Here is a 17,445-nt window from a genome sequence, read left to right on the forward strand (position 1 = left end):
ATAATGGGAATAAAATACCTATTCTCTCTTCCTCTTAGTCTGCGAACCCCATGTGGGATAGGGATTGTCTCCAATCTTATCTCACATCTTCCCCAGTGCTCAGCAGAGTGCTTTGCACATAGTAAGTACTTAGTAAATATTGTCATCATCATCACTGGGTGCAGTGCACTGTATTAAACACTTCAGATGTACAGAACAAGCAAATGATATGCTTCCTGTTCACAATGGGCAGCTCCCCTCTCCCCAGTACACACAGCCCCCACTGAGTTCTCTTTTAGAAACTGGACATGCACTGGCTTATGTCAGTGCTCACTTGTCTGCACAGCTCATGCCTTGATTGTATCCTGTAATTCTGGCCAGGATTCACTTCCTTCCCTCACCACAGGGACACAGGGACACAGGGACACTAAGGATAAGCCTCCCAGACCCCAATCATGCAGGGGATTGAGCAGGCATCTAAGATAATAGAATCAAATATGAAAGAGCCCTGGATGAGTTGGGATGACTTCAGGAGCAAGAATCTGTGTGAGGGGTTAGTTCCAGCCACTATGGCTTGCACAACATCCCTGCCAGGTGTGCTGTCACTGAAGCAGTTGGAGAGTGGGAGAGATGAGTTGTACTATATTGTGAAAATTTTTACAAGCAAAACTAATTTACAGACCAAGAGACTACAGCACAGTATACCGCATGCTAGGAGAAGCGGCATGAGTCAGTGAAAAGACCACGGGCTTGGGAGTCAGAGGTCGTGGGTTCTAGTCCCAGCTCCACCACATGTCTGCTGTGTGACCTTGGACAAATCACGTCACTTCTCTGAGCCTCAGTAACCTCATCTGTAAAATGGAGATTAAGACTGTGAGCCCCACCTGGGACAACCTGATCATTCTGTATCCCTCCAGCACTTAGAACAGGGCTTAGCACATAGTAAGTGCTTAAAAAATGCCATAATTATTATTATTATTATTATTACTCCAGTGCTTAGAACAGTGCTTGGCACATAGTAAGCACTTAAGAAATGTCATAATAATTATTACAATAATTATTATTACAGTTAAACAGTTCAGTTGTTAAGCAGCACGGCTTAGTGTGAAGCAGTGTTTTCTAATGGAAAGAGCACAGTCAAAGGACCTGGGTTCTAAACCCAAGCTCTGCCATTTGTCTGCTGTGCGACCTTGGACATGTCACTTAACTTCTCTGTGTCTCAGTTACTTCATCTGCTAAATGGGGATTAAGACTGTGATCCCCATGTGGGGTAGGAACTGTGTCCAAACCGATTACCTTGTACATACCCCAGTGCTTAGAACAGTGCTTGACACATAGTAAGCACTGAACAAGTACCATTATTATTGTTAGTTACTATTTTTGTTTCTATTAATGTCTGTCACCCCCTCTAGACTGTAAACTCGTTGTGGGCAGGGAATGTGTCTACCAGTTCTATTATATTGTACTCTTCCAAGTGCTTAATACAGTCCTTAACCCTCAGAAGATGCTCATTAAACACCATTAATTTATTTTTTTTCTCTGTGTGGCCAAACCAACCAGATAATTCAGCTAGCAGTGGAGATGTTCTTGAATTAGTTGGTTGTATACAAGGAGGAAATAAGCAGAGTTATAACTCTTCCAACACATTTGGACAATGAGAATCAGCTATTATGTTATTCCTGAGAAATTGGATTAAAGATTCCTTCCCAATCCCTGATTCCACACCATTCGTTTCCTCCTTGCGCCACTTACCCAGCCTCTTCTGAGGGGTACAAGACCCAGAATTTGAGTCAGAAATAGGTGGATGAGCTAAAAATTTAAAATACCTGGGGGGAAACTGTTCCTGTTACTTACATTTCGATATTCCAGAAATGTCCCAAAAAATGGCAGAGGCCTTGGTCCAGGAATCCCCAACTTCTTAAAAACATTGTATGGCCAGATCCCATATCTGTAATGTAAACACCAGGACAGTAAATGAGTAATTGAAATATTAAAGTGGAATCATCCATCTGGTTCAGTCAGACATAGTCTTTCCCTGCCATGCTGCACATCTAGCTGAATCAGTTATTCCACACCCTGGTTCAAACTCTACTTAGATCTCTGAGGTAAGATTACTTTTCAGTTTCAACAAGGGACCATGAAGCTTGCATCCACTTCTTCAGCCACATGATACTGCTGTCCAACGGCATTTCATTTTATACTTTGGCTCTGTTCCCAGGTAACTGGAAATGGATCCGTATCCCCCACTCCTCCTCCCAGATTTGAGAGAGGCTAAGGATTTGGGAGTTACTTGAAACTTTCTGAAAGAAATTTGACCTGATCTCGATGGGTTTAAGTGGAGGGTTGGCAGGTAACCAGTTCTGTGGAGATAGTCCAAGAAATGGCTAACTACACCAATCAATCAATCAATCAATCGTATTTATTGAGCGCTTACTGTGTGCACAGTACTGTACTAAGCACTTGGGAAGCACAAGATGGCAACATATAGAGACAGTCCCTGCCAAACAGTGGGCTCACAGTCTAAAAAGTGGGCTCACAGTCTTGGGCTCACGTCCCAAGTTCACGGGATGAGTTGCCAGACCACCACTTCATTGGGTAGACCTTGCCTGTTTGTTTGATTAGGTGGTAATCTTTGTTTTGGGTGCTGGAGCTCTGGGCTCTGGACGGGCAGGTTGGGTTACAGTGAGATGCAGTAGAGGAGTCCAAGTGGCAGCTGCTCAAGAGAGCTAATGGCTGATCTGGCTGGGGCTGCAAAGTCCCAGGTTAGGGAAGGGGGGAGAGAAGGTGGGACAGCAGCGGGAGAGGAGGAGGAGACAGAGAATAGGGTTTAGCCAAGAATCAGATCGGAGGGAGTATGAGGGAATGAGAAGCATCATGGCCTAGTGGATGCAGCATGGGCCTGGGAGTCAGAAGGACCTGGATTCTAATCCTGGTTCCTCGGCTTGTCTGTTGTGTGACTTTGGGCAAATCACTTAACTTACTTGTGCCTCAGTTGACTGTGAGCCCACTGTTGGTTAGGGACTGTCTCTATAGGGACTATAGACTCTATAGGGACTGTCTCCAACTTGTACTTCCCAAGAGCTTAGTACAGTGCTCTGCACACAGTAAGTGCTCAATAAATACGATTGATTGATTGATCTGTAAAATGGGGAGTAAAACTAAGAGCGCTATGTGGGACATGGACTGTGTCCAACCTGATTAGCTTGTATCTACCTCAGCACTTAGTACAGTGCCTGGCACATAGTAAGGCCAAACATTTAAAAGAAGCAAATACCTAAAAACAAAAACAAAATAATAAATTTATCATTGTAGCCCGGTGGGAAGACAGGTGACCGGGTATGCAGAGTCAAGGGGTCCCAGATCTCAGTTGCCACTGACCCCCACTTACAGCTGGTCGTCAGCCGACCCCCACCTCCATGCAAGCTTCTCCACTTTCCCATGCTCTGAACTCCAGTCTCTAGACTGCGAGCTCATTGTGGGCAGGGAAAGTATCTGCTAACTCTGTTGTACCATACTCAAGCACTTAGTACAGTGTTCTGCACATAGTAAGTACTCAATCAATACCACTGAATGATTGCAGTTTTTCAAGACCCTGAAATTTCACCACGTGCATTTCTGGAGCTTCTTTCTAGTAAACAAAAGTCAATGCTTCTCTTCTATGTTGATTTTGGGACTGTCTCTATATGTTGCCAATTTGTACTTCCCAAGCGCTTAGTACAGTGCTCTGCACACAGTAAGTGCTCAATAAATACGATTGATGATGATGATGATTTCAAGGATGATAAGTCATCTATTAGAGCATGACAGTCTGAGACCATAGAAGGAAGAAATTTCTCAACATCCATGAAACCAGTTCTGTTTTGCAATAGAGGAATAACCCAGGTCTTTTCCCAGCCTGAGCACAAATAAATGCAATAATTAGGAAAGGGGAATCTACTCATTAGTCTGACTTCTTCCATCTCAGGCAAGAAATTTGTATCCAGACTTTTTGGGGTAGGAAATCCTTGTATGGCCTGATGGTGGGTTTATCCTTGGATGAGAGGTTACTCACCAGTATCAGGGGCCTGTTAATTATATTAAAAAGGGCATCTTTCCTTTCCATCACCTTGTCTCTCAAATTTCTGCCATAGCTTCTCTCTCAGTACTTCATTCTCACAGCCAGGCTTCCAGAGTCAGGTGGGATGGGAGAGTCTAACCCAGTTCTGAGGCAAGTGCTTTGAATCATAATAATGATAATATTTATCAAGCACTGTACAAAGCACTGGTGTAGAAACAAGATAATTATGTTGGACACAGTCTTTGTCTCTCATCGAGCACACAGTCTAAGTAGAAGGGAGAACAAGAATTGAATCCCCATATTACAGGTGAGGAAACTGAGGCCCCAAGAAAGTGACTTTGACCAGGGTCCCACAGCAGGCAGGTGACAGAGCCAGGATTAGCACCCACGTCCCCTGACTCCCAGGCCCATGCTCTTTCTGCTAAGTGATGCTGCTCTGAATAGGTACAGTCTTCTCCAACTGCCACTACAGTCCCATGTAGTTCATGGTGTAGTGGATAGAAGCATTGGGCCTAGGAGTCAGAAGGTTGTGAGTTCTAATCCCAGTTCTGCCACTTGTCTGCTGTGTGACCTTGGGCAAGTCACTTCACTTCTCTGTGCCTCTTACCTCATCTGTTAAACAGGGATTGAGACTGTGATCCTGATGTGGGACAGGGACTATGTCCAACCCCATCTGCTTGTATTCACCTCAGCGCTTAGCACAGTGCCTGGAATGCAGTAGGCACTTAAAAAATACCACAATAATTATTATTATTAGTTAATGTCCCAATAGAATCCTAATGCAACAGCCATTCTTCATTAGCACCAGGTACATTATGAACCACCATTCCTGTAGCAGATTCAGGATGTTCCCTGTTGTAATAATAACGATGGCATTTGTTAAGTGCTTACTATGTGCCAAGAACTGCTCTAAGCACTGGGGGCGAATACAAGGTGATCAGGTTGTCCTATGTGGGGCTCACAGTCTTAATCCCTATTTTACAGATGAGGTAACTGAGGCCCAGAGAAGTGAAGTGGCTTGTCCAAAGTCACACAGCAGACAAGTTGTGGAGCAGGGATTATAACCCATGACCTCTGACTCCCAAGCCCAGGCTCTTTCCACTGAGCCATGGTGCTCTGCACTGAAGTGCTCACTCAGAACACTATGAGCCAGGCCAGAGAGTTCTCTATCACTCACCATGGAATGACAGAGAAAGGTGACAGATATTTCAATTCTCCAGTGTCTCAATCCTCATTTTCTGTGTAGCAAAGGGACTCTATTCTGTAAGCTTCTTGTGGGCAGGGGACATATCTACCAACTCTGCTATATTGTACCCTCCCAAGTGTTCTACACACACATTCATTCATTCATTCATTCAATCATATTTATTGAGCACTTTCTGTGTCTAGAGCACTGTACTAAGTGGTTGGGAGAGAACAATACAACAATAAGCAGACACATTCCCTGCCCACAATGAGCTTACAGTTTGGGGTGTCTGGGGAGGACACTCAATAAATATGATTGATTGATTGGTTGATTGAAAGGGACTGCTTTATGATAATGCATAGATCACATAACTTTTTCCCCTCTGTCCTCTACACCCTGTACAGGGATCAGAGGATCTTGTCCATGACAGAAAGTTCACTGCAGTGAAACAAAGACTGTAGATCACTTTGAAGCACTTAGTGGATTGTACCATGAAAGAAAATCAAGTCTACTTACAAAATCAGAAGTGTCACAAATGCAGCAAGTAAAGTCCAGGTTTCTGGTGAAAGGGTTGGGAAGAAATTCATCTTGTCCCTGGGGAGGTTTTCTGCTCCTGGCTCCCTTGTTTTCTCGCCGGAGATTTTTTGCTCTCTGCTTCCCTCTGAGTAAGGTGTGGGCCCCAGCAGCTTGTTTTTGTTCCTCCTCCTGCTGGTGCTGTCTCGTCACTGGCCTTCTGATCAAATAGGAAAGAGAGCAGGGAACAAGTGTGTTTAGTAGTTATTAGTTAAGCCAATTTGTCTTTGACTTCTTGCAACCCTGAACAGAGGCTTTCTTGAGAGCCCTTAGATGTTGGGTTCTGAACTACTAAAACAACACTGGTGCTTCAGAGAACTGGGAGATACCCTTGTGTATCCTACCCTCACAATACCCCCACCCCTACAGCTTCCACCCTTCTGATCAAGTCTCAAAATCCAGCTCAGAACACGAGGGAATTCTGGAACAGCCAGCGTCAAAGCTTCCAATGGCCAGACTATTTTGCCCACAGCACTTTCCATATTTCTTGGACCCAAAGTCAAATCTGGGGTCGATTGTGTTTAACTTTGGTAAGAACTGAATTCTGTAGCCCTGTGCCTAATTAAGGAGGCCAGTCAGTAAGTCATATTTATTGAGCACTTACTGTGTGCAGAGCACTGTACTAAGTACTTGGGAGAGTATGCTACAACAATATAACAGACACATTCCCTACCCATAATAAGCTTATAGTCTAGAGAAGGGAAGTTAGGTTTAGGAAAAGTAACCAGTCCTCTGAAAATAGTCTCTTCAATTGTGAAAGCCTCCACCCCCAAGTTGGGACAGGGACTGTGTCAGATCTGGTTATCTTCTCTCTATCCCAATCCTTAACATAGTGCCTGTCACATAGTTTGTAAACTCCTTGAGGTGAGGGATCATTTCTATTATATTGTACACTCCATATGTATATTGCATATGGTAAGTGCTCAGTAAGTATCAATGTTTGATAGTAAATGCTCCATAAATACCAATGATTGATTGATAGTAAGCGTTTAATGAATAGGAGTGAAACTGGAGTCAGTGTAGGATCATAAAGCTGGAAGTCCACCACTGTGGTTACTGTAGTGCATTGTTGGATCTGAGGTTCTGAGCCAGGGTCTCCTCCGTGGGTTGGAGGAGAGTCTAACACTAGGTGGGCAGTCCTCAAAAATGAAATTGGGAATGGGGAACACTGCAGTTGCTGGTGTTGGCAGAGAACATGTCTACCAACTCTGTTATATTGTACCCTCCCAAGCATGCAGTACAGTGTCCTGTCCTAAGTGCTCAATAAATACAATTGATTGATTGATTGAACCCAAAGTCCCCGGGGCAGGGGCTGGGGGCAGGGCTAGGTGCTGAAAAACAACAATAACAATAATAGTAATAATAATATTATTTGTTAAGCACTTACTATGTGCCAGGAACTGTACTAAGCGCTGGGGAGGGGGGGGGCGGTAAGCAAATCAGGTTGGACACAGTCCCTGTCCCACATGAAACTCACATTCTTAACCCCCATTTTACAGACGAGGTAACTGAGGCCCTCAGGGTCACCGGAGCAGTGAGTGGCACCACTGGTGGCTCTCAGCCTGGCACATGGCACCCCAAGCCCCACAGTGTAGCCAGGTGGACCCAAGATGATGGGTTCACTTCCTGGCTTCTATCAAGGAACCAGTCCCTGACCCTGGGATCCGTGGGTTCCCCTGTTTTCCTCCCCAGACTTCAGGGCGAGCCAGAGAGGGCCTTGTCCCTGCCCCAGGGTCTGAGGGGGTGATCAACACAAATACCACTAAAAAAAAATGAAACATAAGCGATCAGAGTAGATAATCCCATGTCAGGTTCAGGATTGGCTTCAGACATTGAATTTACATCGCAAGGAAGTCCACCTGAAACTAGTCTTTTTTGGGGAATCCTGATATGCACTCCTCCATTCCCCTGCCACCCCCTCCCCCAAAGAAGTGCTTGACACATAGTAAGCACTTTTACAAATATCACCACTATTATTATTGCTGTTATTATTACTATTGAGTGTTCGACCACCACTTCTCTATTTACCTCCCTCCATATGCATACACTCAGTACAGACTGGCCATCGTGGTGTTTAATTGTAGACATAGTGGTAAGATCTAAAACAGAATTGCAGCTGCCTCTCCATCAGCCTGGTAAATTAGCCAATACCCTTACCTCCAGGGCCTGAAAAAATGTAGACTCAATTTGAGGGAAACAAGATTGAGAAGCCTAATGGACTCATGGAAAGAGCACGGTCCTGGGGGCCAGAGGACCTGGGTTCTCATACAGACACTGCCACATATCTGCTTTGTGACTTTGGGCAAGTCATTTAACGTCCCTGTGCCTCAGTTACTGCATCTGTAAAATGGGGATTAAGACTATGAGCCCCGTATGGGACATGGATTGGGTCCAACCTGGTTATTTTGCATCTACCCCAGTGCTTAGTACAGTGCCTGATACATAATAAGCCCTCAAGAAATATAATTAAAAAAAGAAGATTGAATGTCATGAGCACGTGAATCAATGATGAAATTTGCCCCTTCCTGTTGTGGAATAGTGAAGCAGAAGGAGAACTGTAAGTAGACTGGGCTCTGCTGTTGGTTGTGAGCCCTGTGAGCTCAGTCTCTCTCTGAGCTTTGATTAGCTCATCTGTAAAATGGGGATAAGAGTCACAGCTCCTCCTTACCTCACAGCAAGGCAGTGTACAAGTTTAGATGACCAGCTACCTCCATTCCGCAGCATAGAGTGTCAGTATCTGGACCTTCTTATTTTTCATTGTATTTAATGTCTTTCCAGCCTTAAAATATACCTCCAGAGAAAATTATTTAGACAGGACTCTGTTCTCTGTGTGAGCCTAACAGGATGCTTAGGAATATGTGGACATCACAGTGTTAATAATAATAATAATGATAATGATATTTTTAAGTGCTTACTATGTGCCAAGCAGATAGTAGTGCTTGCTCAAGGTCACAAAGCAGACAAATGACGGAGCCGGGATAATAAGCCAGGACTTCTGGCTCCCAAGCCTGGGCTTTTTCCACTAAGCCATGCTGCTTCTCATATTGCTAAGTGTTTCTCGTCTGTGGGACGATAGGCTGTTGAACTCTGTGGTTCTACAGCAAAAGCCCCTGAATCCAGAAGCACAAATCTGGAAGCTTGAGTTACTAGAGCCGTCTGGACCGACCCAGATTGAAGAAAGGTGCACTTTATCTTTCTCACCTGCTGCTCCAATGTGGGTTCATCTGGCCTTTAGGGCCACTGAGGGGGTACTCAGTATCAGCCCCCAAACATTGGAGGGAGCCTCAAAGTTCCTTCCCAGCTCTCCCCTCTTCCTGAACCTCCAAAAGTCAGAGATTGACTTGGTGCAATCGTATTTTAGGGAGGAAAATTACAGCTACTCATGGAGCACTCAATGCAGCAGTGGCTTGGAGTTTCTGCCTCTGTCCTTCTCTGTGGGCTCCGGGCTGGGCAGCTGTGGTGGGAACCCTGGATGCTGCCAAGAGCCTGTCTGCCCTGTCCTGCAGAGAGGACTCAGTCAACACTGGGCCTCTCTTTTTCCCTGGCTTCTCTGCTTGGCTGCTCTAGCCATAGCTGGACGTGGAGCACCTATGGGCTGCCAGCAGTCTTTCAAGTTTCAGAAATAGGCGGGCAGATTTTGTGATGGTCTTGCCTTATATAGGATGTCTGGGATTAGTTGAGGAGAAACTCTGGAAATTACACTATTGTGGCCTGGCCACACCAGATAATAGAGGAAAGAGCCTCTCAAACCCCCCAGAGATTCTCTTGGTACCTCTCTAGTCTCTGTCAATAATCTCCAAGTGGATGGAAAGTAGAATGCCCAGGGACATCAGGGAGAATAGCTTTTAGAGGAGACATTCTCTGTGGCACATTTGGTCCCTTAGGGAAGCAGCAGGGCCTAGTGGATAATAATAATAATAATTATGGCATTTATTAAACACTTACTATGTGCAAAGCACTGTTCTAAGCACTGGAGAGTTTACAAGGTGATCAGGTTGTCCCATGTGGGGCACACGGTCTTAATCCCCATTTTACAGATGAGGTAACTGAGGCCCAGAGAAGTTAAGTGACTTGCCCAAAGTCACACAGCTGACAAGTGGTGGAGTCAGGATTTGAACCCATGACCTCTGACTCCAAAGCCCGGACTCTTTCCACTGAGCCATGCTGCTTCTCGTGCAGCCTGGGCCTCGGAGTCAGAGGACCTGGGTTCTAATTCATTCATTCATTCAATCGTATTTATTGAGCACTTACTGTGTGCAGAGCACTGTACTAAGCGCTTGGGAAGTACAAGTTGGCAACATATAGAGACAGTCCCTACCCAACAATAGGCTGACAGTCTACAAGGGGGAGACAGACAACAAAACAAAACATGTGGACAGGTGTCACGTCATCAGAATAAAGAGAAGTAAAGCTAGATGCACATCATTAACAAAATAAATAGAATAGTAAATATGTACAAGTAAAATAAATAGAGTAATAAATCTGTACAAACATACTTATAGGTGCTGTGGGGAGGGGAAGGAGTTGCGGGGGGTCGATGGGAAGGAGGAGAGGAAAATGGGGCTCAGTCTGGAAAGGCCTCCTGGAAGAAGAGGTGAGCTGAGCTCTAATCCCCACTCTGTCACTTAGCTGCTGGGTGCCCTCGGGCAAGTCATTTAACTTCTCTGCACCTCAGTTCTCTCAGCTGCAAAATGGGAATTCAATACCTGTGTTCCCTCCTACTTAGAACATCAGTCCCATGTGGGACCTCATTGTCTTGTATCTAGCCCAGCAGTTAGTAAAGACAGTGCTTGGCACATAGTAGGCGCTTAACAAATCCCACTATTATTATTATTATCATTATTCCTTTGAAAATGCCTTTTTATGTACACAGGTGAAGGTTTGACTGTTTCTTTGTTTAATGCAGTTTGGGTACTCCCAGTGTGCTCTGCTCTGAACAAAATGTAGTTGATGATTGTGTCACATTTCCTCATCAACTACATTATGTTCAGAGCAGAGCACATTGGGAGTACCCAAACTGCATTAAACAAAGAAACAGCAGGAGTGTCTTAGTGGGAAAACATTCACGTAGCTCTTACCTGTTTATTGCTAGAGGCAAGCTTAATGGCAGACTGACAACATGGAACCTAAACAATAACTCATGTGTTTAGCAGAGGTGAAGGGGCTTTAATGTTAGGCCCTTTTGTCATTATTCAGTTCAGTCTGAAAGGACTCAAACACGTTAGCTTGCCCTGAGATATACAGAGAGTACCATGTGACTCATGACTGGCCAGGATTCCCAATGTGCTACTGCAGTCTGAGAGAGCAGAGACTAGTCGTTTTGGGTCCTCTCCCCTATTCAGCTTCCAGCCTCTCATGGGTGTGGGTATTGCCTCGAAGAACCCCAAGGTGGGGGTCAGGCTGGGGGCTAGAAATGCCAGTCAGTTGGACGTAACAACAATAATAATTATTGTGGTATTGGTTAAGGGCTTACTATGTGCCAGCCACTGTTCTAAGCACTGGGGGTAGATACATGATCATCGGGTCAGATATACTCCCTGTCCCACATAGAAGTCACAATCTTAATTCCCATTTTATAGATGAGGGAACTGAGGCACTGAGAAATGAAGTGATTTCCCCAAGGTCACACAGCAGACAAGTGCTGAAACCAGGATTAGCATCCACATCCTTTAGACTTCCAGACCCGTGCTTTTTCCATTAGGCAGCACTGCTTCAGCGTGTGTGAAGGTACCCAGGGCAGGCTGGGAGGTAAGACTAGTATTTTGTTACTCCCAAATGATCCATCCTAACTGCACAGTCAAAATTCCATCACAATCAGTTTCCAAGCTTTCCACCACTTATCCCCATCTTACATATCGGCTTCCTTCAGTTGCTGCTCCCCAGCTCTTTCTCTCGTGGTTCTCCTAAATGAACGTTTTTCCCTGAACCTTGGTCTTGAATCTCCCACCTCCACCCCTCGTTCATGTTGTTTCTTTGACCGGGAATGCCTTCCCCCTTTCTCCCATAGAGTTCTGTCAGAACACAACTCTCCCTGGGCTCAAAGCCTCCTAAAACCCCACTTCCTTCGACCAAACTTTCTTGGTTATTTTCCAACACTCCAAGTCATACCAACCCAACAATCACCCCAAGCACTTGCCTATTCTTTTATTCCCATTCTTGGGATTTGTGTAATACCACTGGACATTCAATTCTGATTATTTGCAAATGTTTTTATGACTTTGGGGTGCAAGCAGAGAATGCATCTCTTGCTTCTATTGTACTTTCCCAAGTGTTTAGAACAGGGTTTAAAAGTCAGATGGTCTTGGGTTATAATCCCTGCTCCTCTACTTGTCTGCTGTGTGGCTTTGGGCAAGTCGATTAAATTCTCTGTGCCTCAGTTGCCTCATCTGTAAAATGGAGATTAAGACTGTGAGCCCCATGTAAGACAGGAACTGTGTCCATCCTGATTAGCTTGTATCTACCCCAACGCTCAGTACGGTGCCTGGAACATAGTAAGCACTTAACAAATACCATAAAAAATAACAGAAAAAAAAGATCATTGCCTTAAATAAATGTCATTATTATTACTATTAATATAATCCATCAGACTGTAAATTTCTTGAGGTAAGGGATTTTGTCTACCAACTGAATTGTATTCTGGTACTAACCAGGCTGCCTGGCAGCAAGGATCCAGTCAGTCAATCAGGCAGTCAGTCATTCATATTAATTTAATGCTTACTGTGTGCAGAGCACTGCACTAAGATCTGGGGAGAGTACAATATAACAAACATATTACCTGCTCTCAATGAGTTTACAGTCCAGCTAAGGTTAGAGTGCCTTTCAGGGCATCCTGAAGCATTTCTCAGCTTTTCTCAGGAGGTTCAGAAGCTCAATTTCACCTCATTTTCCCCAACACTTTGCTATCTTTTCTCTTTTTGAAACGGTCAGTAGTGGTTTGGCCAGGAGATGTGAGGAAATGTATAAGCTCTGACCACCAGGGAGCTACACTTGTCCTCCATCTTTCTGATTTCCGGGACATCCCTACTATTTAGCTAAATGTCCCCAAGTTATCAGGAGTCAGGACAATGGAAATACTCTTCCCCATCTACCCTTCCCACTGGACCTGCTAGAGAAGCACTGAGGAAGGCACTCAGACTTTAGTATAGAGGAAACAGTTGATTTTCCATCTACACCAGCCTCTTCTGCCCAACTCTATCCTTTTCCCATGGCTACAGGCTGGAAAAGCAGAGCTAAGTAGGGGAAAAACTTGACCTTTAAAACTAGGAATGTCTCTCTTCCAGTGAAGGTGGCTTTTCAAGGGATCATGCCCAAAACTCATGCTTTGGCTACTACTTCTGGCAACTCTGCTATGCCCTCTTTTTTTTTAATTTCCATATATTTGATACCCTTCTAGCTTTCTTGTTATGCCTACTATTCAGAAATTGGGAATTCAACACTGTATATGGTGGGAATCTGGATAAAGTAGTGTGAGTTGAGCCTGTGTTCTAATCCTGACTCTGCCACTTTGTCTGCTGCGTAATCTTGAGCAAGTCACTTAACTTCTCTGTGCTTCAGTTACCTCATCTGTAAAATGGGGATTAAGACGTGAGCCCCATGTGGGGCTCACAGCCCACAGGGGCTGTGTCCAACCCAATTAGTTTGAATTTAACCTGGCATTTAGTACAGTGCCTGGTACATAATAAATCCTTAACCAATACCATAAAAAAATGAGCCCACATCTCTGGTTATACAAATGGTCAGGAATTCTCTCCCCAGTAAGGTTTGACAACACTCAATAACATGCTCCTACCACTAAACTGTAAACTCCCTGTGGGCAGGATTCATGTCTATTACTGTATTGCACTTTCCCAAGAGCTCATTTCAGTGGCCTGCACAGTGTAAGCACTCAATAAATTCTACTAATTGATGGGGGACTACAGTCATCTTCTTGGTGGCTCCATTCTCCTGAGGTAGAAAGGAAAACCATTAAGCAATGGTATTTTTTAGTGGTATTTATTAAGCACTAACTGTGCGAGGCACTGTACTAAGTACTGGGGTTGATAGTATTGAGAAGCAAGATGTCCTAATGGAAAGATCCCTGGCATGGGAATCAGAGGACTTCTGTCTAAACCTATCTCTTCCGATTTCTTGCTGTGTGACTTTGGGCAAGTCATTTCTCCATGCCTCAGTTACCTCATCAGTAAAATGAGGATTAAATCATCCTCCCTTCAACTGAAACTGTGAGCCAGCCTCATGTGGAACAGGGACTGTGTCCAGTTGGTAAACTTGTATCTACCCCAGCACTTAAAACAGGGTTTGACATATAGTATTTAACAAATACCAATTTAAAAAGAATCCTAATGTATGAAGAGCATTGTATTAAGCCCTGCCCTCCAGGAGTTTACAATCTGTTACACGTTGGGGCTATGGTTCAATGTAAAAAAAATTAATAATAATGGTATATGTTAAGCACTTACTATGTGCCAGGCACTGTACTAAGTGCTGGGATGGGTAGAAGCAAATTGGGTTACATGGGGCTCACAGACTCAATCCCCATTTTCCCGATGAGGTAACTGAGGCCCAGAGACGTAACGTGCCTTGCCAAAGGTCACACAGCAGACAAGTGGCGGAGCCGGGATTAGAACCCACGTCCTTCTGATTCCCAGGCCCACGCTCTATCCACTAAGCCATATCTCTTCTCTACCTCTGTTGAGAGGCTAGAGACCTTTAAGAAATAAGTGTATGGTTCCTATTATGATCAGAAAACTCTTAATTGGAGGAAAAATTGTGGTGTGGGGGAACATTTAATGGGGTATGGTGTCTAAAGTCTTAATGGTACATTAAGGTAGCCAGAAGAAAGCCCATTTTTACTTCTGGGATCAAGTCAGTCCATCGTATTTATTGAGCACTTACCTTGTGCAGAACATTGTACTAAGTATTTGGGAGAGTACGATATAACAATAAACAGACACATTCCCTGGCTATGACAAACTTACATTCTATGGGGGAGACAGACATTAATATAAATAAATAAATAAATAAATGAATTACAGATATGTACCTAGTGCTGTGGGGCTGGAAGGGGGGATGACAAAGGAAGCAAGTCAGTGAGACTTAGAAGAAGGGAGTGTGAGAAGAGGAAAGGAGGGCTTAATCAGGGAAGGCCACTTCGGGGAGATATGCCTTCATTAAGACTTTCAAGATGGAGAGCGAGTAGTTGTCTGTTGTATATAAGGAGTGAGGGCATTCCAAGTCAGAGGCTGGAAGTAGGTGAGAGGTTGGCAGCGAGATAGGTGAGCATTAGAAGATTGAAATGTGTGGGCTGGGTTGTAGTAGGAGCATAATGTGGTGAGGTAAGAGGGGGCAAGGTGATTGAGTGCTTTAAAGCCAATGGTGAGGAGTTTTTGTTTGATGCAGAGGTGGATGGACAACTACTGGAGTTTCTTGAGTAGTATGGAAACATGGTCTAAATGCTTCTGTAGAGAAATGATCTGGGCAGCAGAGTGAAGTATAGACTGGAGTGGGGAGAGACAAGAGCCGGGAGGTCAGCAAGGAGGCTGACAGAGTAATCAAGGGATAGGATAAGTGATTAGATTAACACAGTTTGGATGAAGAGGAAAGGGCAGATTTTAGCAATGTCTTCACCTGCTACCTGCTGGCAGGTATTCCCCTTATCTGCTGCCTCCAGCTCCCACAACTATTTCAAACCAATAGGTAGGAGGCTGGACTCCTCAGCTTTATGGAAACTTCTACAGCTCCTTCTTGTCCCCTTGGGTTTCCCTTCCTCCCCACAATCCAACAGTGGATTCGAACTGCCACAATTGAAAGAAGGACTATGTCCAACCTGAGTAGCCTGTATTTACCCCAGTGCTTAGGTCAGTGCCTGGCACATAGTTAGCACTTAAGAAATACCATAAAAAAATTGCCCCTTGAGTGAGTCCATTGAGAACCAGGCAAACCATCTCTATTAACCCTCACGGTAATGTCAATCAATTAGACATTTGTATCAATTGAGTACTTATTGTGCACAGAGTCCTGTACACTTGGAAGAGTACAATATAACAGAGTCATTCCCTGCCCCCAGGAAGGATACAAGTCTAGAGGAACAATGTCATTGTTCTATGATCTTATGTTTTTATGCATCATAGAGAACATTTAATAAAGCCCATGTGGGATAAGGACTAATTTCATTCATCTCTTATTGCATTCTTCCCTAGCACTTAGTACAGCACATTGCACTGTCAGACCTCAGTAAGTACCACTGAACTGACTGAGAGCCATCTCTGTTTGGGAAATTGTCCAGGGTACTTATAAAGCACAACATTATCTGTGACTGAAGGTGAAGCTTAATCCAGTATATTTTATTAAAACTAATTAAGAAGATTAAAGCATCATAAATTATACACTAGATATTGTGTCAGAGCCTCTCACTTTCCAAATATTGTGCCTTCTACATGAGCAAGAATTCTCCCCTGAAAATGTTGGATGAGCAAAATGATAGAATATTAAAAAGGACAAAATACAAGACTAAGTATGCTTAAAATCCTCATGCCAGTGGACAGCACTGGAAAACTGGGACCACGCAATCTCATAGCCAACACCATGCTCCCTCCCACTCAGTCACTGATAAACAAAAGCCATTAAGAGTATCAGTCAATCGTATTTATTAAATGCTTACTGTGCACTGTACATTGTGCTTGGAAGAGTACAATATAACAGAATTGGTAGACACCGCTCCATGCCCAGGTTGTTGATGATAGCAGCCCACTATCTGGGTCCAAGCTCCACTAGTTATCTCACTGCAGTCTGGACTACGTATGGGTACTTATCAACAATGCTTAAAGTGCCCAAGATTTTTTGAGGACTCAGAGAAAGTCATAACTGAAAAGTGAAGCCTGAAATGAAGAAGTCCTCCCTGGTTCAGTTAATGATTAGAAAAGGAAAATTGCTGAAAATCCTTATGCAGTGTGTTCCATACACAGTAATAATAATTATGGTATTAAGTGCTTACTACGTGCCAAGCACTGTACTAAGCACTGGACAGGTAGTAGATAACAGGTTTGACACAGTTTCTGTGCCATATGGGCCTCACAGCCTAGGTAGGAGGGATTTAATTCCCATTTTACAGATGAGGAAACTGAGTCACAGAGAAGTTAAGTTGCTTGCTCAAGGTCACACAGCAGACAACTGTCAGAGTCAGGATTAGTACCGAGTTCTTCTGACTGCCAGGCTCATGCTTTTTCCATTAGGTAATGCTTCTCGAAGCACCTAATAAATCCAGTGCTTAGAACAGTGCTTGGCACGGAATAAGCACTTAACAAATACCATCATTATTATTATTAAATACTATTACTATCAGTCCCTTAATGATATTTGACAGACTTATCTTCATCTGCTAATTAAGCTCTCTCACCAGTTAGGCTTTTTCCCTAATTTCTTCCCCGACTACTCTGCTGCCCCTTCCCTCTACTCAGCCCAGGGAGACTCACTGCTTAAACCACAAAGCAATGAAGACATCTCCTGAATGTAGTTAAGGGAAGTTTCTTAATTAAGAGGTGCATTGTTGATTATAAGAAAAAATATCTGTGGTTGTTCTAAGCTAGCCTTGCAAATAAATTCAAATAATTAACAAGCCCAAACCCATTTTTACTACCTCATTTTCCCCCAGAAT

General features: G+C 44.0%; 1 protein-coding gene across 1 annotated transcript in view; it reads right to left on the reverse strand.

The window, feature by feature from the left end:
• LOC119942256 (cytochrome P450 3A24-like) overlaps positions 1-5,930 on the reverse strand; it is a 39,611-nt gene extending 33,681 nt beyond the window's left edge. The window contains exons 1-2 of the mRNA XM_038762938.1: positions 5,739-5,930; positions 1,834-1,927 (exon numbers count right to left, since the gene is read on the reverse strand). Coding sequence (XP_038618866.1) covers positions 1,834-1,927; positions 5,739-5,809 — 165 coding nt within the window. The 5' untranslated portion in view covers positions 5,810-5,930. The remainder of the gene's footprint in view (positions 1-1,833; positions 1,928-5,738) is intronic.
• Between the last annotated feature and the right edge of the window lie 11,515 nt (positions 5,931-17,445).

This window comes from Tachyglossus aculeatus, chromosome 21 (genome assembly GCF_015852505.1).
Source record: "Tachyglossus aculeatus isolate mTacAcu1 chromosome 21, mTacAcu1.pri, whole genome shotgun sequence".
Lineage (NCBI taxonomy): Eukaryota > Metazoa > Chordata > Mammalia > Monotremata > Tachyglossidae > Tachyglossus > Tachyglossus aculeatus.